The following is a 16,114-nucleotide window of genomic DNA, read 5'->3' as shown; positions in this document are numbered from 1 at the left end:
TTTACAAAATGTTTACCGATACATAGAACATATAACTAACGGAAAATTGATTATTTGATTATTTATTAACAAAATTAAAATTTGCAGTAACCCCTGTCAGTCATCCTATCAGACATTTGTTTTTATTGTCTTTCTTGCACTGGCTTGATGAAAACTAATTCCTCATTGGTTCAGCATTTGTTTGTAAGTAACCTATGACTAAGCTTGAAAACAAACAAACAAACAATAATTCTTGCTACATAACAACTCTCTAAAGACTAGCCAGATCCTATACAGAAAGTATGATGTTACACACCGAATTTCACAGCAAAGTTATTCTGTATGTCCGCTATATGGTGTACCTATGTTCATCTCCACATCCCTTCATCTGTCACCATCTTCACTCCGAGTTCATATAACATATTATGTCCTGTCTAGTTAGGTGTGCTTTAGTATATCTAGTAGATTTTAGACTTTCTAGAACCAGTTGCTAAACTGTACTTTCCTCCATGATTTGTCGGCATACAATAATTTCCTCCAGTGAGATAAAACACATTAATGGGATACAGTCCGTTGAGCCAATGCACCATTTTCTAGTTGTCACTGAGACACATATTTAGTGACATTGTTATAGTCTGTAATTACTGAGTGTTGTCATTTGTGGATAGTGCATACAGTGGTGATAATGTTATGCCACTGGTTTCTAGTTAATTGTTATAGAACATTCTTATAAATATTGGCTTAGACCCCAAAATGGCTGATTCCACTGTGTTTAGGTACAATAAAATGGGCCTTCTAGGAGTGACAGGAATATCACGCAGGTCAAGCTTCCAGAAATTGTGATTGGCTAGTTCAGTTTACGCCTTTATTGATTTGGTAATCTTGTATCTAGAGATCCTATAGGATTGGATACAGTGTTCTTCCATCAGAGTACAAGATTTTTCTTGTTTACTTCACAGTCATTGTACTCATAATAGGGAAGATCCGTTACACAATGCACGCTACCTAAAATTGCAATGTAATCACTTCCTAATGATGCTTTTGATATATTTTTGTTAAACTATTTAAAAAAATCCTATACTTTCTTTGGTTACTTAAATATTTATTTTATACCTAAAATACAGTTACCTCTAAATAGACGCTATTTAGTGTTTCTTTTGCCACAAATTCCATTACTCCATTACATGAATACTTAGATACAGAATTCTGTGTATGTGCTTTGCTATTTTCAGTAGGCTGTTGCTCCACTTTTATGGTAGATTGTCCTAGTGGCGCTGCAACTCACTTGGTACATAACCATTCCATCCACTTGGGTCATTTCAGAAGTTTGTCAAAGCCCAAGAGTGTTGTCGCAAAGTTCCATGTCCGTATGTTATTCCAATGGAACCAAAGACATTTACAAAGCCAGTGAAATCTGTGCTGCATTTTCTAGATGTCACTTTTTCAATAAGCATCATGGGCCTTGTGTAGAGTTGGATACAATTCCATTTTTTTTTACATCATGTTGACATTTCTGTACTACAAGAAATATACGTAAGGATTTGCCTTTTGGTTGAAACTGATGGGAATCGATGGTGTATTACAGTCTACAAAAACAGTAAATTCTAAGGATCAGTTTTGGCTGCTGTCCACCGTCGATACCCGTTGGATTTCAATCACTTGTTCCACACCAGGTCTGACGGCAATCTGCGGAGGAGTGAAAAACATCCAAGGGCCTCTGAGCCTAGACTGGTATTGGGAAATAGGGGTTGAAAACGGCGTGGCTTCCCCCCTTATTTTACAAAAAAAACGGTACTAGGCTGTACAAGCCAGGACAGCTAATGCAATATCTGTGAGAATAATAGCATGGTGTCCCCTGCTATAATGGAACCACTTCCAAACTTCTCAGCCCAGGGCTGGAATCCCCCCTAGGGAGTGGGGACCCCCTTGAAAAATTCCCTGTAGTATTACGAGTCTTGGCAACACAAAAAAATGCTACTACTGCTCCTCATGGTCGTCACTCATGGACACTCTCCATAGGAACAAATGGAGGTACGCTGATTGGTCAGCTGCGCAGCAGTTAACTAATTTCTATGGAGAGTGCCCCTGAGTGATCTCTCATTCGCGTCGGGGCTCCTGTCTGGAAACATATCTCTTGCCATTGCCCAATCTATAGCGCAAGGTGATCATTGTCGGGGACTAAAAATAGTAACATTGCATTCCCTTTCCCCTAAAGCACTAATTCTCATTAACTAGTCCATAAGTGGTAATTGTGGAGGCCGAATAGCATGGAGTCTCTCCAAAATAGTTGCTACCAGCACTAACTAAGACAGTCTGAGCTGGTGAATCTATAATGCCAACCAGTCCTAGCCTGTTAAGCACGGGGATGAATTTGCTAAGGATACTGGGGAGAAACAGCACCAGGGCTCATCTCAGCACTCCTACTGATGGGTGTTGGGGTGATAAATGGTTCAGTACAGAATTGTTTTTAACTTTTTGAGTATGCTGATGCTTGCATGAAGTGCCAAGCCCACCCATAGCCTCTCGGTCATGGTGGCAGCATGCCCAGGCATTGAGGGCTTGCTTGAACCTTTAAGGCATATGAAAACAAAATACTGCTAAATAAACACACACACACACACACACACACACACACACACACACACACACACACACACACACACACACACTGAGATTGATCTTTGCAATCCAGGTGGAAATTATAAAAAAAAAACCTATTCTCCTGCTGTTGTCCTGTTGTAAGTGACAAGCCAGGAGGCTGCATCTGGCGCTGCTAAACAGAGCAGCTTGTGTCCGATTGTTCAGAGTGAGAAAGCAGCTGATTAGGAGCGGCTAAAGCCTGCATGGTGTTTAGCCGTATGAAGTATGTTGATGCCCTCATCAATGTTGTCAGGAGGAGTCCTAGTACTTCAGCTTTCTAGAAGAGGGATTTGCTTACAGAATTCAGCCCTGAGCTGAACAGGCAAGTGCTGGTTGACATTATGACAGAGGCAGCCCACTCTGTGGGTTTTCCTGTTACTGGGCTAGCAGCCCGACCTATCATATGGCTGCCTGGAGAGGACACATGTTAGAGAGAGACTTCTTGGTCACACATATCTTGTACAACTCCTGCAAACATATGGAATTGTGTCTTTATCTTCTGGATGCATTCATGTCAGCATTTTTTATGTAAAATGTGTTCAATTCTACACGAGGCCCTATCTGTACAGCAATAATAATGTGCTACTCCAAGTGTTTTGTTAAATGCTGCGTAAAATCAAAATGTAAATCAGTATGTACTCCATAATAAAAAGGATTATAATAAAGATATGTTCTATTAATATAACACAGAGCTAGTGTTGGTATTCCACAGATGCTCATTAATCAGGAATTGTGAAGCATATCTTGCTCTGGCTTTGAAAATGAGACTTAAATACTCAGATTCAAGTGTGCTCCAACACGACCTCTCGGAACAACTACTCTGAGACACCTAAGATTTAGATATAATCTTGTTGGCAAAGCAGTTTATCTATAGAATAAATATACTGTAGTGCAAGCATCATTTCTGGGAAGAGAAGCCCTATTAGTAATGGGCACCAGTCTCCGTGGTCCTCTCTTCCAGACTCATAGAGCATGTTTAATGGCTCCTTCCCTTTTTCTCCATAGAAATTACAATGGACAGTAACAGTGAAGGTGGTCGTTCTCGGTCAGGTAGTGAGGGAAATATTTCACCTGTTAAAGAAGAAGCTTATTATCGCAGCATTGAAGGACACAGGAAGTGGTCTCTGCAGCGTACCAGGGCCTCTGGCGATAGATACGGTATGCACAAATAAAAAACTTCTTCCTCCTTTTCAACTATGTTTGGCCAGGAATGGGTGCAAGGTTCTGCCTAGGATTAGCAGATCAGTTCGCTTGGGGCTGAACAAATCGTTTTCCATTCCCTCTATCAACAGAGCTTTGGTGTGTCTATCTCAGCTGATAAAGCTTAAGAATACTAACTGAGGAGAATGAGATCTTCCAGTCATTCCCTTTAGGCCTAAAGCCTTCATCAGTTCTTTTTTTTAATTTGCCTTCTAATTAGCCAGTATGTTTGCATGCAATGCAGCATGTGTGTAGGGCTTACAGTGCATCTATCCCTCCATCCTAGAACATTCAGGTTCTCAAGCTTAGGGGAGAGAAAGATAGGATCGCACCAAATCCATGTCCATCATTACCATTCAATCACTTTGTTTGTACCCTGTAATTTACTGCATTGCATGAATTTTCTCCCTTTGGCTTCCCATATTGTATCTACCAAAAGCTCATATTAAAGGTGCCTGGAATTCAGCCAGTACTAAATGGTTGTATGTGTTCCTCATGTGCTGCTTTGTATTTAGAACCATATATTACACCAGGCTTACCTTGTGCATACATGTAGTTGGCTAATGTGGACAATATAATAATATCATAAATAAAAATCTTATAGCCAGTCGCTTCTGTTCTCTTGATGGAATGCAGGAACTGCAACACAGCATCCCATCACACTCACTGTGTCATGCATACAACCACTATGCATTCAGACTCATTGACTCTAACGTCAAAGGTAAATGGTGGTCATACAAAGATTGTTGCATATGTGTTGTACATTTCTTCAGATAGTTATGGCAGCCGGGAGAAGATCTCATCCGAGATGTATGAGGAGTCTGAGACAGATGGTGGGATGGAGGATTATCCTGTACGGATATTTGTGGCACTCTTTGATTATGACCCAAGAACCATGTCCCCAAATCCAGATGCTGCAGAAGAAGAACTTCCCTTTAAGGAAGGACAGATAATTAAGGTGACTTTTTACACTGCATGTTTTACGTATAATTGTCAGATCATAGACACCACAATAGAACAAGTATGTATATATGCATGCGTACTGTATATATATGGCAGATTCTCCAGATACTTTCCATATATATATATATATATATATATATATATACATATATATATATATATATATATATATATATACATATATATATATATATATATATATATATATATATATATATATATATCAGTTGTTTTTAAACTCGGTGCCTCAGGACCCCAAACAGTTCAAATTGTCCAAGTCACTTAGCAGGTGCACAGGTGCAGTCATTACTAACTGACACATTTTAAAAGATCCAGAGGTGGAGCTAATTATGTCACTTGTGATTCTGTGAGGAGACCTGGAAAACATGAACTGTTTGGGGTCCATAGGAGCAAGTATGAGGACCTACAGTATGCTCAATGTGTGCATTTGCATCTAATACATGGCACAGGAGAAACATTTTCTGATTTGCAGACATGAGTTTAGCAGCGTCTCTAAGTAAATAACAATTACTTATTAATTTCCTGCCCAGAGTGATGTAAATGGCTCTTGTACATGTTTTCTGAGCATCAACTTGTTCTTAGGTATATGGTGATAAAGACTCCGATGGCTTTTATCGTGGTGAAAGTTGTGGGAGAGCCGGCTATATCCCATGCAATATGGTCTCTGAAATTCAAACTGATGATGAAGAAATGATGGATCAGCTTCTCAAACAAGGATTCCTACCTTTGAATACTCCAGTAGAAAAAATTGGTAGGTGATACAAACCTTCCTAAGATCTCTTGGACTGTTTCCCAGGCTGTTACTGCTAATTGATTTCTTACTGCAATATCCTGGGATACAAGTCCTTCAGCAGCTTTTGCACACTTTGTGTATCTCTTTTGTTTGGAATTCCTATTGCACACTTTTAGAATAGTGCTGTCTAATTCACCTTCCACTCTTAGATGCCTATATGTTTATATATTTTTTTCTTTGGTCACCTTTAATAAAAGCTGCCAGTTCGACAGCACTTTTCTCAAAAGTAGTGCCATAAATTCACGTATTTCCAAACTAGGAGATGTACTTTGCTTCAGTCTGCATTGCAAATTGCTTGATTAACTCTTTCTATTACTTAAAGTTGACAAAATATCTTTATTTTATTACTCCACACACTCCTTATCAAGAAGCTGGAAAAAGTTTGCAGTTTTCTATTTTGACCATGCTCCAAACCAAAAAGTTTAAATAAATGAAAAAATTAATTGCAGTGATTATTTTTCAAGCTGTACTTGTAAAAAGAAATATTTAAACCAAAACTACTATACAGTACATATCTGAAAAAGAAAATGGGCAAACGTTTAATACATGGTTTGCCAGTTGCCTACGGTTTAGATGTCTGGATGTGTTTTTGCAGTATTTTGTGTTAGTGAATACTCCTTATTTAACATTCTATGAAATTTATTTATTCTCCATAGAAAATCAAATCTAACGTTAATCAGCCAAATTCACTTTCACAGCTGAGCGTTTCTAGATTGAAAGTAGAACTTTCAACAGCTTCATATGTTCTCCTCTTCTTTTATTTGTATGCATTCCTTTCCTGAAGTCAACTGCGAACGTTTCAAAGAGAGCTCTCGCTCTGTACACCGCAGATCCAGAAAGTCTAAACGAGGTCTGTGCTAAGAAACCCTAATTTCATTCAGTCAATATCAATACACTAGCTGAATTATTTGACCTGTCTAAGCATACTATGTCTCTTGTAAGTTAAACTAACAAGCATGTTTTGTCCTTTGAGCTTGCATCATTTCCAATATAAACCATGCTGCTATAGCTACCTCGTATCCCTTCAGTGCCTGAGAACTCATGGCCTCACCAGCTCGTGTCTATACTGTACATATGTTCTTTCTTTTACTCAATGGCCCACTGAACCACCCAGCCAAATACTATTAGTTTATCTCTTGCAGTTATTTTCATGTGATTGTCTAAATGTAGATCCTGGTTTACTTCAAAATAAATTCTTGCGTATATATAGGTAACAATAATGAAAAACATTGATAACTGTGAAACTGTAATATAGACAAGAAGCAGTTTGACCAGGAGGGCAAATCGCTTACGGCAATCTCTTGGCTTCTGATTAGTCCCCACCAAAGCCCCAATTTTTGGAGAGGATCAATGGGGGTCATTCCGAGTTGTTCGCTCGCAAGCTGCTTTTAGCAGCTTTGCACACGCTAAGCCGCCGCCTACTGGGTGTGAATCTTAGCTTCTCAAAATTGCGAACGAAAGATTTGCAATATTGCGAAAAGACTTCTCTGTGCAGTTTCTGAGTAGCTCGAGACTTACTCTGCCAGTGCGATCAGTTCAGTGCTTGTCGTTCCTGGTTTGACGTCACAAACACACCCAGCGTTCGGCCAGACACTCCTCCGTTTCTCCAGCCACTCCCGCGTTTTTCCCAGAAACAGTAGCGTTTTTTCACACTCCCATAAAACGGCCAGTTTCCGCCGAGAAACACCCACTTCCTGTCAATCACATTACGATCACCAGAACGAAGAAAAAACCTCGTAATGCCGTGAGTAAAATACCTAACTGCATAGCAAATTTACTTGGCGCAGTCGCAGTGCGAACATTCCGCATGCGCAGTTAGCGGAAAATCGCTGCGATGCGAAGAAAATTACCGAGCGAGCAACTCTGAATGACCCCCAATGTTCTATAATGTAGGTGGCAGTGCAGCTGTAAAGGTACACTGAAAGAGAATCCATATACTGTGGGTGTCATTAAGAACATAAAATATGTAAATGTGTCTACTTGGCCACTGTGGACAACCCCCATTCCTCTTCCATGCAGACATTGTGCATTTGTAGGTAGTGTGGTCCATCATCATAGGAATGTGCATGTTGGTAAAAGTAAAAAAACATTACAACCTTAAGTACTATTTTCCCATTTTGTTCCCCACCTTAGTTATTATCTTAAATAAGTAATTGGAGTGGGAGAACATTGTGGCTGTCTGTATTTCATGTGTCTCATGTCTATTCTATTCTTCTATTTACGTTTGTTTACATGTGCATATGCATATATATTTTTCTTATATAATGTGTTTAGATGGAGAAAAAGTTCCTACAGCAGCAACAATCAAGTTATTTTGAATGCTAAAACCAAAAAAGCTTTGTGGGTATCTACTAGACGAATAACACCTTCTTATTTGTCTCAGCATGCTAAACATAATCCAATTTATTCATTTGGGTGCAGATTTTAAGGCAGTTTACTGGAATTTGTCCTAGTTGTCTGTAATGCTGTAATCCTCCTATGGTCTTGGCAGCTTTTCATATGACAAGTGTTCTCTTCTACAGTCACCACTATCTTGACAAGCTAACCCATCTGTGCACTATTATTATTATTTTCTCCTTTATCCTCAAGGGGACACTAGAGATTCTGTGCACTTCCAAATCTGGCACTTATCTCAGGTTCCTCCCCCCTCGATACCTTCCTACCCTCCGACAGCCTGCTCCCTCGGATGGATCAACTCCAAGAGGTACTCTGGTCCCCAGAACTGCCAGTGACATCAGGTTTCAGAAAGCTCCCAACTACGCACTGGAGATGGCGATCAGCGCTTCTAGCAGGGAACTAGTATGAGGTCTTCTTATCTCTCTGTTCACGGGTTCCAATAGTGATAGCAGATAAAGGGGAGGGCACTTTGGGTGGTTCATGTGCCGGCTTCCTGCTTGTTCTGTATTTCTCACTATGCAGGAGGGCTGCTGCAGGGTACTGGAGGCTTCCGCTAGTGGCCTTCTATGATGAACCCAGATGAAGGTGCTCCCTGGACAGCACTTCCTCTTTTGGTATGACTCCTTTGGGAATACAAATGCCCCTCCTCTCAGGCTCTGGCTCATTATTTCAGCTGCTGTGACTGGGTGTTGGCTTCGAGACTTCTTCCGTCATGTCCTTAAGTGGGTTGTATTAGTGGTTGGGTTGTTTATCTATTGTCTGCTTCTAACCCTGTCTGAGGAGGATGAGGTCTAGGCCACTTTGATACAGTAGGTGACTCAGTTATTTGTTTGCTTAACCTGAACAATTTACTTTGAACTTGAGTGTGTGTGCTATTGTTTAGTTCTTTGTCACAATACCTTGTGTAGAAAGGAAACACTCCAAAGGCCAATCCCGAGTAAGGAGAGCAAAAAGAGTTGCTTGTGTGAAGTGTCATGTTACATTTCTAAGTGCAGTGTCTGAGCTGGGGGCTATCTGTGCTGCATGTGAAATAGAGGGCCAAAAAATGGAGTCCAAACTCACCTAAAGCTCACACGAAGGCAGTGTCTGTTAGTTACTAACTACTTAGATAGCTCAGAGAATACATTGTGGATGTTCCCTTCCCAGCTTCTGATTTAGGCTACATGCAGAAAGTTTTGGTACCTGAACTTAACCTATTAGAGCTATCTCGAAGGAGGAGGCCTGGGTTCAGGTGTTACCCTGCTCTGTTCATGAGTTAGTGCAGGTGTCCTCATCTCTGGAAAGGTTGTTGGTTCCATCTCCAGACTAACCTCCAGTTTTGGGGGCCTCTGCTTCAGATGTCTTGGGAGATGTTGAGGAACTGGAGTATTCGGAACAGTTGTTTTCATTGATAGAAGCTGTAGTCTGAGCAGTGACAGGACCTTCAGATCCATAATATTTCAGAATACTGCTCTTTTCAAAAAGAAAAGGAAACAGGAAGTGGGTTTTCCATTCTCCACTGAATTATAGGAGCTAATGGGGTAAGATTTCTCTGAAGTTTTATATTTTGTACTCACTGCCAGTAGCTGATAGAGACAAGTGGGAGTCTCCGAAGAAAGTTGATGTTTCTATCATTTTGTTAGCAAATGATACTACTATTCCTCAGTGTTTCTTTAGGAGCTTTTTCGTGGGCACACCAGCTGGCATTTTTCCACAGCGCACAGCTAACATCAGGCAGCTAGGACTGGCCCAACTGAATCAGACAGACTGCATGCTGGAGCCAGCCAGCAGATGACAGTGTGAGCAACAGAAATACTCACTGCATGGATCCGCTAGAAGAAGGATCACAGCCGAGGCCCTCCTCCATGAGTGTCTACTACCTCAACCACTGCACTGGGGGTAAACACTATAGACACAGTTTCCCCATGTAAGTGAGATTCCAGGTGTGGTTACGATGTGGTGCTGCTTATCTCCTGCTGCGGTTCTCACTCACTGTGTTGCACATCCCCTGAGTTTTCAGTCTACACCCTGGCTACCTGTTAATGCCACCTGGCATCTAACAGTAAAACTAAACTTCATGGCAGCAGGCATCACTCTTAGGCCTATTTTGGCTTCAACCTCGTCAGTAAGGCAGTGAAACTATGGACTGACCAATTGGAGTTAAGTATTTGTTCTGGCATTCAATGTGTGAATATGCTTTCAGTGGAAGAGCACACCAGGAAGGCTTTGGTCTACATTGTGGCCCAGTCGAGTGCTCAAATTTAAGCTCTAGCATTCACAGCCTGCAGAGCTGTTTTGTTCAGGTTGTTAAAGAAAATTAATCGTCATTAGTGATTTTGTGGTAATGAGCAGCGTATGATATTTTTTTGTAAAGATAATATCCACACCCAGTAAAGTTGCATGCAACCATTGTGGTCAATGGAGAGTTCAGAATTGATCTCTAGCTCACAGTACTTCACTAGAGCATCACTTTCTATACAATATTTAATGTGATCAATTACAAGATAATTCATTTATTGCAGATTCTTAATGTATTAACAATAATCCAAAATACAGACATATTGTTGATTGAGGGGAGGTGTCAGGGAGGTCCTTCGCAAAAAAAGAGAGCACCCCCAGATGGCACTTGTGGAATAGAATCTTTGGGACAAATATAAAGTCACTTACGTTCTTTCTCAAAAACACGTTATGAAATGGGTCCTTGTTGGTTTCTGTCTGGCCCTGTCATCAAGCTTGATGTATCCTTATAAGCATCCCTCTGGGTCAGTTTGTCATGATGCCCCAGAATATCAAACATCAGGTGCTTGGTTTTTATTAGCACAGCTAGAAAGTCCATAATCCACTCACAGTATATTGCAGCTGTTAGCAGATTAAGTAAAACCTCTTAAATAAGAAACAAATGTCTCAGAATGATTTAAAAATGAAAACAATTTATAACATAATTACAACAAAATATAGAATTATTTGATCTCTAACAAAGTCATGGCAAGTGGATGGTGATTCCAAGAGCTCCCTGGAGGCTCTTCCCTTTTCAAGGGAAGTGCTGTTTAGTCCACACCTGAACAAAATAATCTCAGTGGTCAAAGGACAGATGAGGTGTTTTTTTTTCTTCCCCTTCTGCTCTCAAGTTTTATGGGCCTCCTTTTTGCCCTTTCAAACACAGGGTAACAATATGGAACAATCTGCATCAAGGGGTCAGGGTTTTGGCATCCCATTGTGTTCAGATAGTGTTTTGTGGGGATCGGTATGAGATCCCGCCGGACGGGATGCCAAACGTCAGGATCCCGACATCAGCATCCCGAGCGGCGGAATGCCGGCAGCTATGCTCGCAACAGCTTTTATTCTCCCTCTATGGATGTCGTGGACAACCATAGAGGGAGAATCACCTACCTCGCGGTGGTATGGTGGCCCTGTTGGGATCTCGGCGTCGGTATTGTGACAGCTGGGATCCCGACTATCGGTATGCTGAATGCATACCGTTTTTTTGGATTAAAGCTCAGCCTGTGTTTGTGTCCAGATTCCATGTGAACCAGGAGGTTATTATCTATTATTATTATTATTATTATTATTATCTGGCATTGTCTAGGGGGTGATTCCATGAATGGGAAAGGCTTTCTCCATTCTTTGGATGTGGTTAGGGCTCTTAAGATTTATGTTCAGTGGACTTAAAAAGTGAACCATACAGATTATATCTTTATCCTGTATTATTTCCTAAAAGGGGCTCTCGGGCCTTGCGTTCTATTTTGGTTGGTATGTTGTAAATTATATAGTCACCACGCCTTGATCGTAATAAGCAGCTCCGTTTAAAATAAATGGCAATATAGTAGGTGATAACGGAACGCTGGATATGTGAATAGCATATATGTTAGTTAATAGTAATTATGCCCATACAAATACCTTTGCGATGCCTCTCCTGGGTTTCTCTCCGTCTGGTTGGTTCCCGCTGGCGTCTTCTTGCTTTCTCGCCTGTTGGCGCAATGCAGATGACGTCGTGGATCACCGGACCTGGTCTCTGGTGCTTACCAATGCGTTTCGGGCCACTGGGCCCTTTGTCAAGGATCGTCCAGAGACCAGGTCTGGTGATCCACTACGTCATCTGCATTGCGCTGATGGGCGAGGAAGCAAGAAGATGCCAGCGGGAACCAGCCGGACGGAGAGAAACCCAGGAGAGGCATGGCAAAGGTATTTGCACGGGCATAATTACTATTAGCAAACATATGCAGTATGCTAATCACATATCCAGCGCTCCATTATCACCTACTATTTTGGTTGTGTTTTGTTGTGAGTTTGCCGGGACTTTTTCTATTGGACTTAAAAATCTGGATTATGTTGTCGCTAATAGGAATATTGAGAGTGAGGAGCCTGAGTTAGAGCATCCTATATTTAAGTACCCAGGCTCCTTGCTCCACTCCACCTCAGTACTTTCAGTGCCCCCAGTGGAATCAGAGAAAATTATTTAATGGTAAGTACAAAAAAGCTATTACTGTATTTCTGCTGCAGTCACGCCAAACAGCCCCCCTCTGAATCCGCAAAGTTACTGGTTACAAAGTGTCTTAACCTGACTGTTGCACAGGTGTCTCATGCTCATTGGACAGAACGGAGTTCCCCATAAGGGGCTAAGAGAGTCAATTCCAAGGCGTTTGATAAAATCTGCAATAAGGGAAGATAACAATTTCTCTGAATTAATATCACATTAAATAACAAAATTAAGTATTGGTTAGATGACAAGCATAGCATGCTCATCCATTTAGCTTTAATACGCCATGCAGCGTGAGATGCCTAGAGTGAGTAAACTACTAGCTCCCATGCAGTTCTGCGGGCATCTTTTTTGGATGAAAATGTCTAGTTACTTGCAGATTTTAGCACTTCTGCGCATGCACAATTACTTAAAATGCAATCGCAGTCCAAGTCCTGGTGGGGGAGTGTGAATGGGGCGTCGACACACACAGTCGCTACATGAGCCCCCCCCCCCCCCCCCCTGCATGCGAGAGACATGAGTTGTGGTTTTGCAAAATTACAATTTATGCTGAATTAGACATTGAGTCTTTATATTTAGCACAACGGAACCTGTATTGGAAAAAGCTGTCGCTGCTACATGTACAGATTCAGACTCAGTCACACACAGATATACAGGTGTCATATAACAAATTAATTAGTACAGTCTCCTTGTGCATCCTAGTCGCATCACATTGCAACTAAGATGTCATGGGACTTGACGCTGTTTGGTGTGACTGCAGCAATGATGTATGAGGACACATCTCTATCTTTTTAGAAATTCATTTGGTACTGATGTAATCCAACGTTATCATGACTGGAAAACAGGCTCTGCTTATAAATAATAATGGTATCCAGACTCCAGGTCAACACCAATTGGTCGACACCTGAAATAGGTCGACATGGACAAAAGGTCGACATGAGTTTTTTACTTTTTCCCCATTTTTTTAACTTTTTCATACTTTACGATCCACGTGGACTACAACTGGGAACAGTAACCTGTGGCGAGCGCAGCTTGCAAGGAGACACGGTGCACTAATTGGGGTTCCCGGTCACATTACGGAGAAAATGACACAAAACCCTTCTAAAAAACTCATGTCGACCTTGTCTATGTCGACCTATTTCAAGTGTCGACCTAAGGTGTGTCAACCAATTGGTATCATCTAAGTGGTGTCGACCATGAGTCCCAGACCCAATAATAATATACAGCTTACCTATTAAATATAAATGTATGGTGGCTCTTCTGTATTCTGAATTATTACTTTTTACCAATTCTTATTACATCTGTCACTATAATTATAGTTTATGTATAATTTATTTTGTAGTAATAAAATATAGAATATTTAATTCATCTCTAGTGCATGTAGAAGGAACATAAATGAACAATGGGATATCTGATGCATATTTCAAGACAAGTAATAATTATTGTCAGAAGTCCTTTAGCCTCCTTTATTTCTCACCACTGAAGTGTTTTGTCTCTAGAGCATTTCATGATTGCCTTTTATACACCAGACCTACAGGTATTCCAAATAAAGCAACTATATACAGTATACACACATTATTTATATTGTTCTAAATTGGTGTAGCATATTGGAATGGTAATATTGTGTATACATTTATAAAGTTATTACTTTGCTAGGCTAAGGTTACTCAATACTCTTGGGGGAATTTAAGGCATTATTCCAGCTACAGTATATCTCTTAGGTGGAATATTGGAAGTAAAACTTGATCCCTCAACTGGATTGGGGAGAGTCCTGTGATTTCTGCTGGACTCCCCTCAGTCCTGATGACTCCATCTTTTTTTCAGAAAGGCAGCATGTTGTCCACTGACAATGCTCTGCCAGTAGGACCTGATAAGAAGCTGGCAAAAAGTCTTTGGGGGACCTACTGGATCAAGTGAACTCTTTAGCTCATGTAAGTGTGCTTTTGGGATCAAGTTTTACTGTAGGGAATTTCACCCGAACAGCATTTCTATTATGCTTCAAGAAAGCTTAAATTTATATACTGTGTGTATATATATATATATATATATATATATATATATATGTATACCAATGGATTGGCACTCACCCTTCGTAGTTACAGACGCCCCGGTGCCTTCTGGGATATGTAGTATACACGACGTTTCCTGGCATGCAGCGGCACTCAGGGAAAGATACGAGCAATTATAAGCAAAAGGTGTTTATTCCATAGTGAAAAAAATGGTCCAACGTTTCGGGGCGCAACCACCCCTTTGTCAAGGTGAACAACAAAAGTGAAAACATAATGCAAAGTGATTACCTTTATACGTGAGAAGAGTGGGGAGGTCCCGCGAGCGGGAGGTGCAGCAGCGTTTCCGGGGACAGGAATGCTATTCCTTCCCTGCTTGTGTGCGTGAGAGCGTGATGTGTCAGCTCCGGTCACGTGATCCGGCATCGCGTCCCATGGCGTCCTGGTTCCCATGGTAACTATCCGTGTGACTGTTATACGCTGACAGCCTACACGGAAAACAAGAGGACTCACAGGGTGTCGTGGCGCGGTGGACACGGTCCGTGCTGAATAAGTGGACATGTGTGAATGAAAGGTTTAAGTGTCTTCAATGAAGAAAACTACATAGAAATACACAGTATAAACATTTACATATTAGGGCAAGTATGGAATACAATATTAAGGCACATTTATAGCAATCACATGCTGGAGTGGCTGAATCAAGGCAGCCATATCGCTCCCAGTTTTAGCAACATCTAGTGTTGTGTTTAGACTTGCACTACTCGCATTCTATATTGTGGCTTATGCTTCACACTGGCCCCAGGTGTGAAGCATAAGCCACAATATAGAATGCGAGTAGTGCAAGTCTAAACACAACACTAGATGTTGCTAAAACTGGGAGCGATATGGCTGCCTTGATTCAGCCACTCCAGCATGTGATTGCTATAAATGTGCCTTAATATTGTATTCCATACTTGCCCTAATATGTAAATGTTTATACTGTGTATTTCTATGTAGTTTTCTTCATTGAAGACACTTTAACCTTTCATTCACACATGTCCACTTATTCAGCACGGACCGTGTCCACCGCGCCACGACACCCTGTGAGTCCTCTTGTTTTCCGTGTAGGCTGTCAGCGTATAACAGTCACACGGATAGTTACCATGGGAACCAGGACGCCATGGGACGCGATGCCGGATCACGTGACCGGAGCTGACACATCACGCTCTCACGCACACAAGCAGGGAAGGAATAGCATTCCTGTCCCCGGAAACGCTGCTGCACCTCCCGCTCGCGGGACCTCCCCACTCTTCTCACGTATAAAGGTAATCACTTTGCATTATGTTTTCACTTTTGTTGTTCACCTTGACAAAGGGGTGGTTGCGCCCCGAAACGTTGGACCATTTTTTTCACTATGGAATAAACACCTTTTGCTTATAATTGCTCGTATCTTTCCCTGAGTGCCGCTGCATGCCAGGAAACGTCGTGTGTATATATATATATATATATATATATATATATATATATATAAAAATTGAAGAAATCAGAGGTGGCACTCAGAGACTTTGGAATCAGTGCAAAAAACTTATATTCGTGAGGTCAACGTTTCGGGGACCACCTCCCCGTCTTCAGGTCCTGAAGACGGGGAGGTGGTCCCCGAAACGTTGACCTCACGAATAT

General features: G+C 41.2%; 1 protein-coding gene across 26 annotated transcripts in view; it reads left to right on the top strand.

Annotated features, from left to right (window-relative positions):
* RIMBP2 (RIMS binding protein 2) overlaps positions 1–16,114 on the top strand; it is a 1,046,283-nt gene that overhangs the window by 942,120 nt on the left and 88,049 nt on the right. For 19 of the 26 annotated variants that reach the window (XM_063964621.1, XM_063964623.1, XM_063964618.1 and 16 more), the window contains 4 exons: positions 3,625–3,777; positions 4,593–4,777; positions 5,386–5,554; positions 6,381–6,446. In XM_063964621.1, the coding sequence (XP_063820691.1) occupies positions 3,625–3,777; positions 4,593–4,777; positions 5,386–5,554; positions 6,381–6,446 (573 nt within the window). The remainder of the gene's footprint in view (positions 1–3,624; positions 3,778–4,592; positions 4,778–5,385; positions 5,555–6,380; positions 6,447–16,114) is intronic. The other 7 variants (XM_063964645.1, XM_063964632.1, XM_063964641.1 and 4 more) reach the window with 3 other exon arrangements.

The sequence above is a fragment of the Pseudophryne corroboree genome, chromosome 1, assembly GCF_028390025.1.
Source record: "Pseudophryne corroboree isolate aPseCor3 chromosome 1, aPseCor3.hap2, whole genome shotgun sequence".
NCBI classification, from domain to species: Eukaryota; Metazoa; Chordata; class Amphibia; order Anura; family Myobatrachidae; genus Pseudophryne; species Pseudophryne corroboree.
Note: the sequence above shows the minus strand (reverse complement) of the source record. Positions and strands in the feature narration are given on the sequence as shown.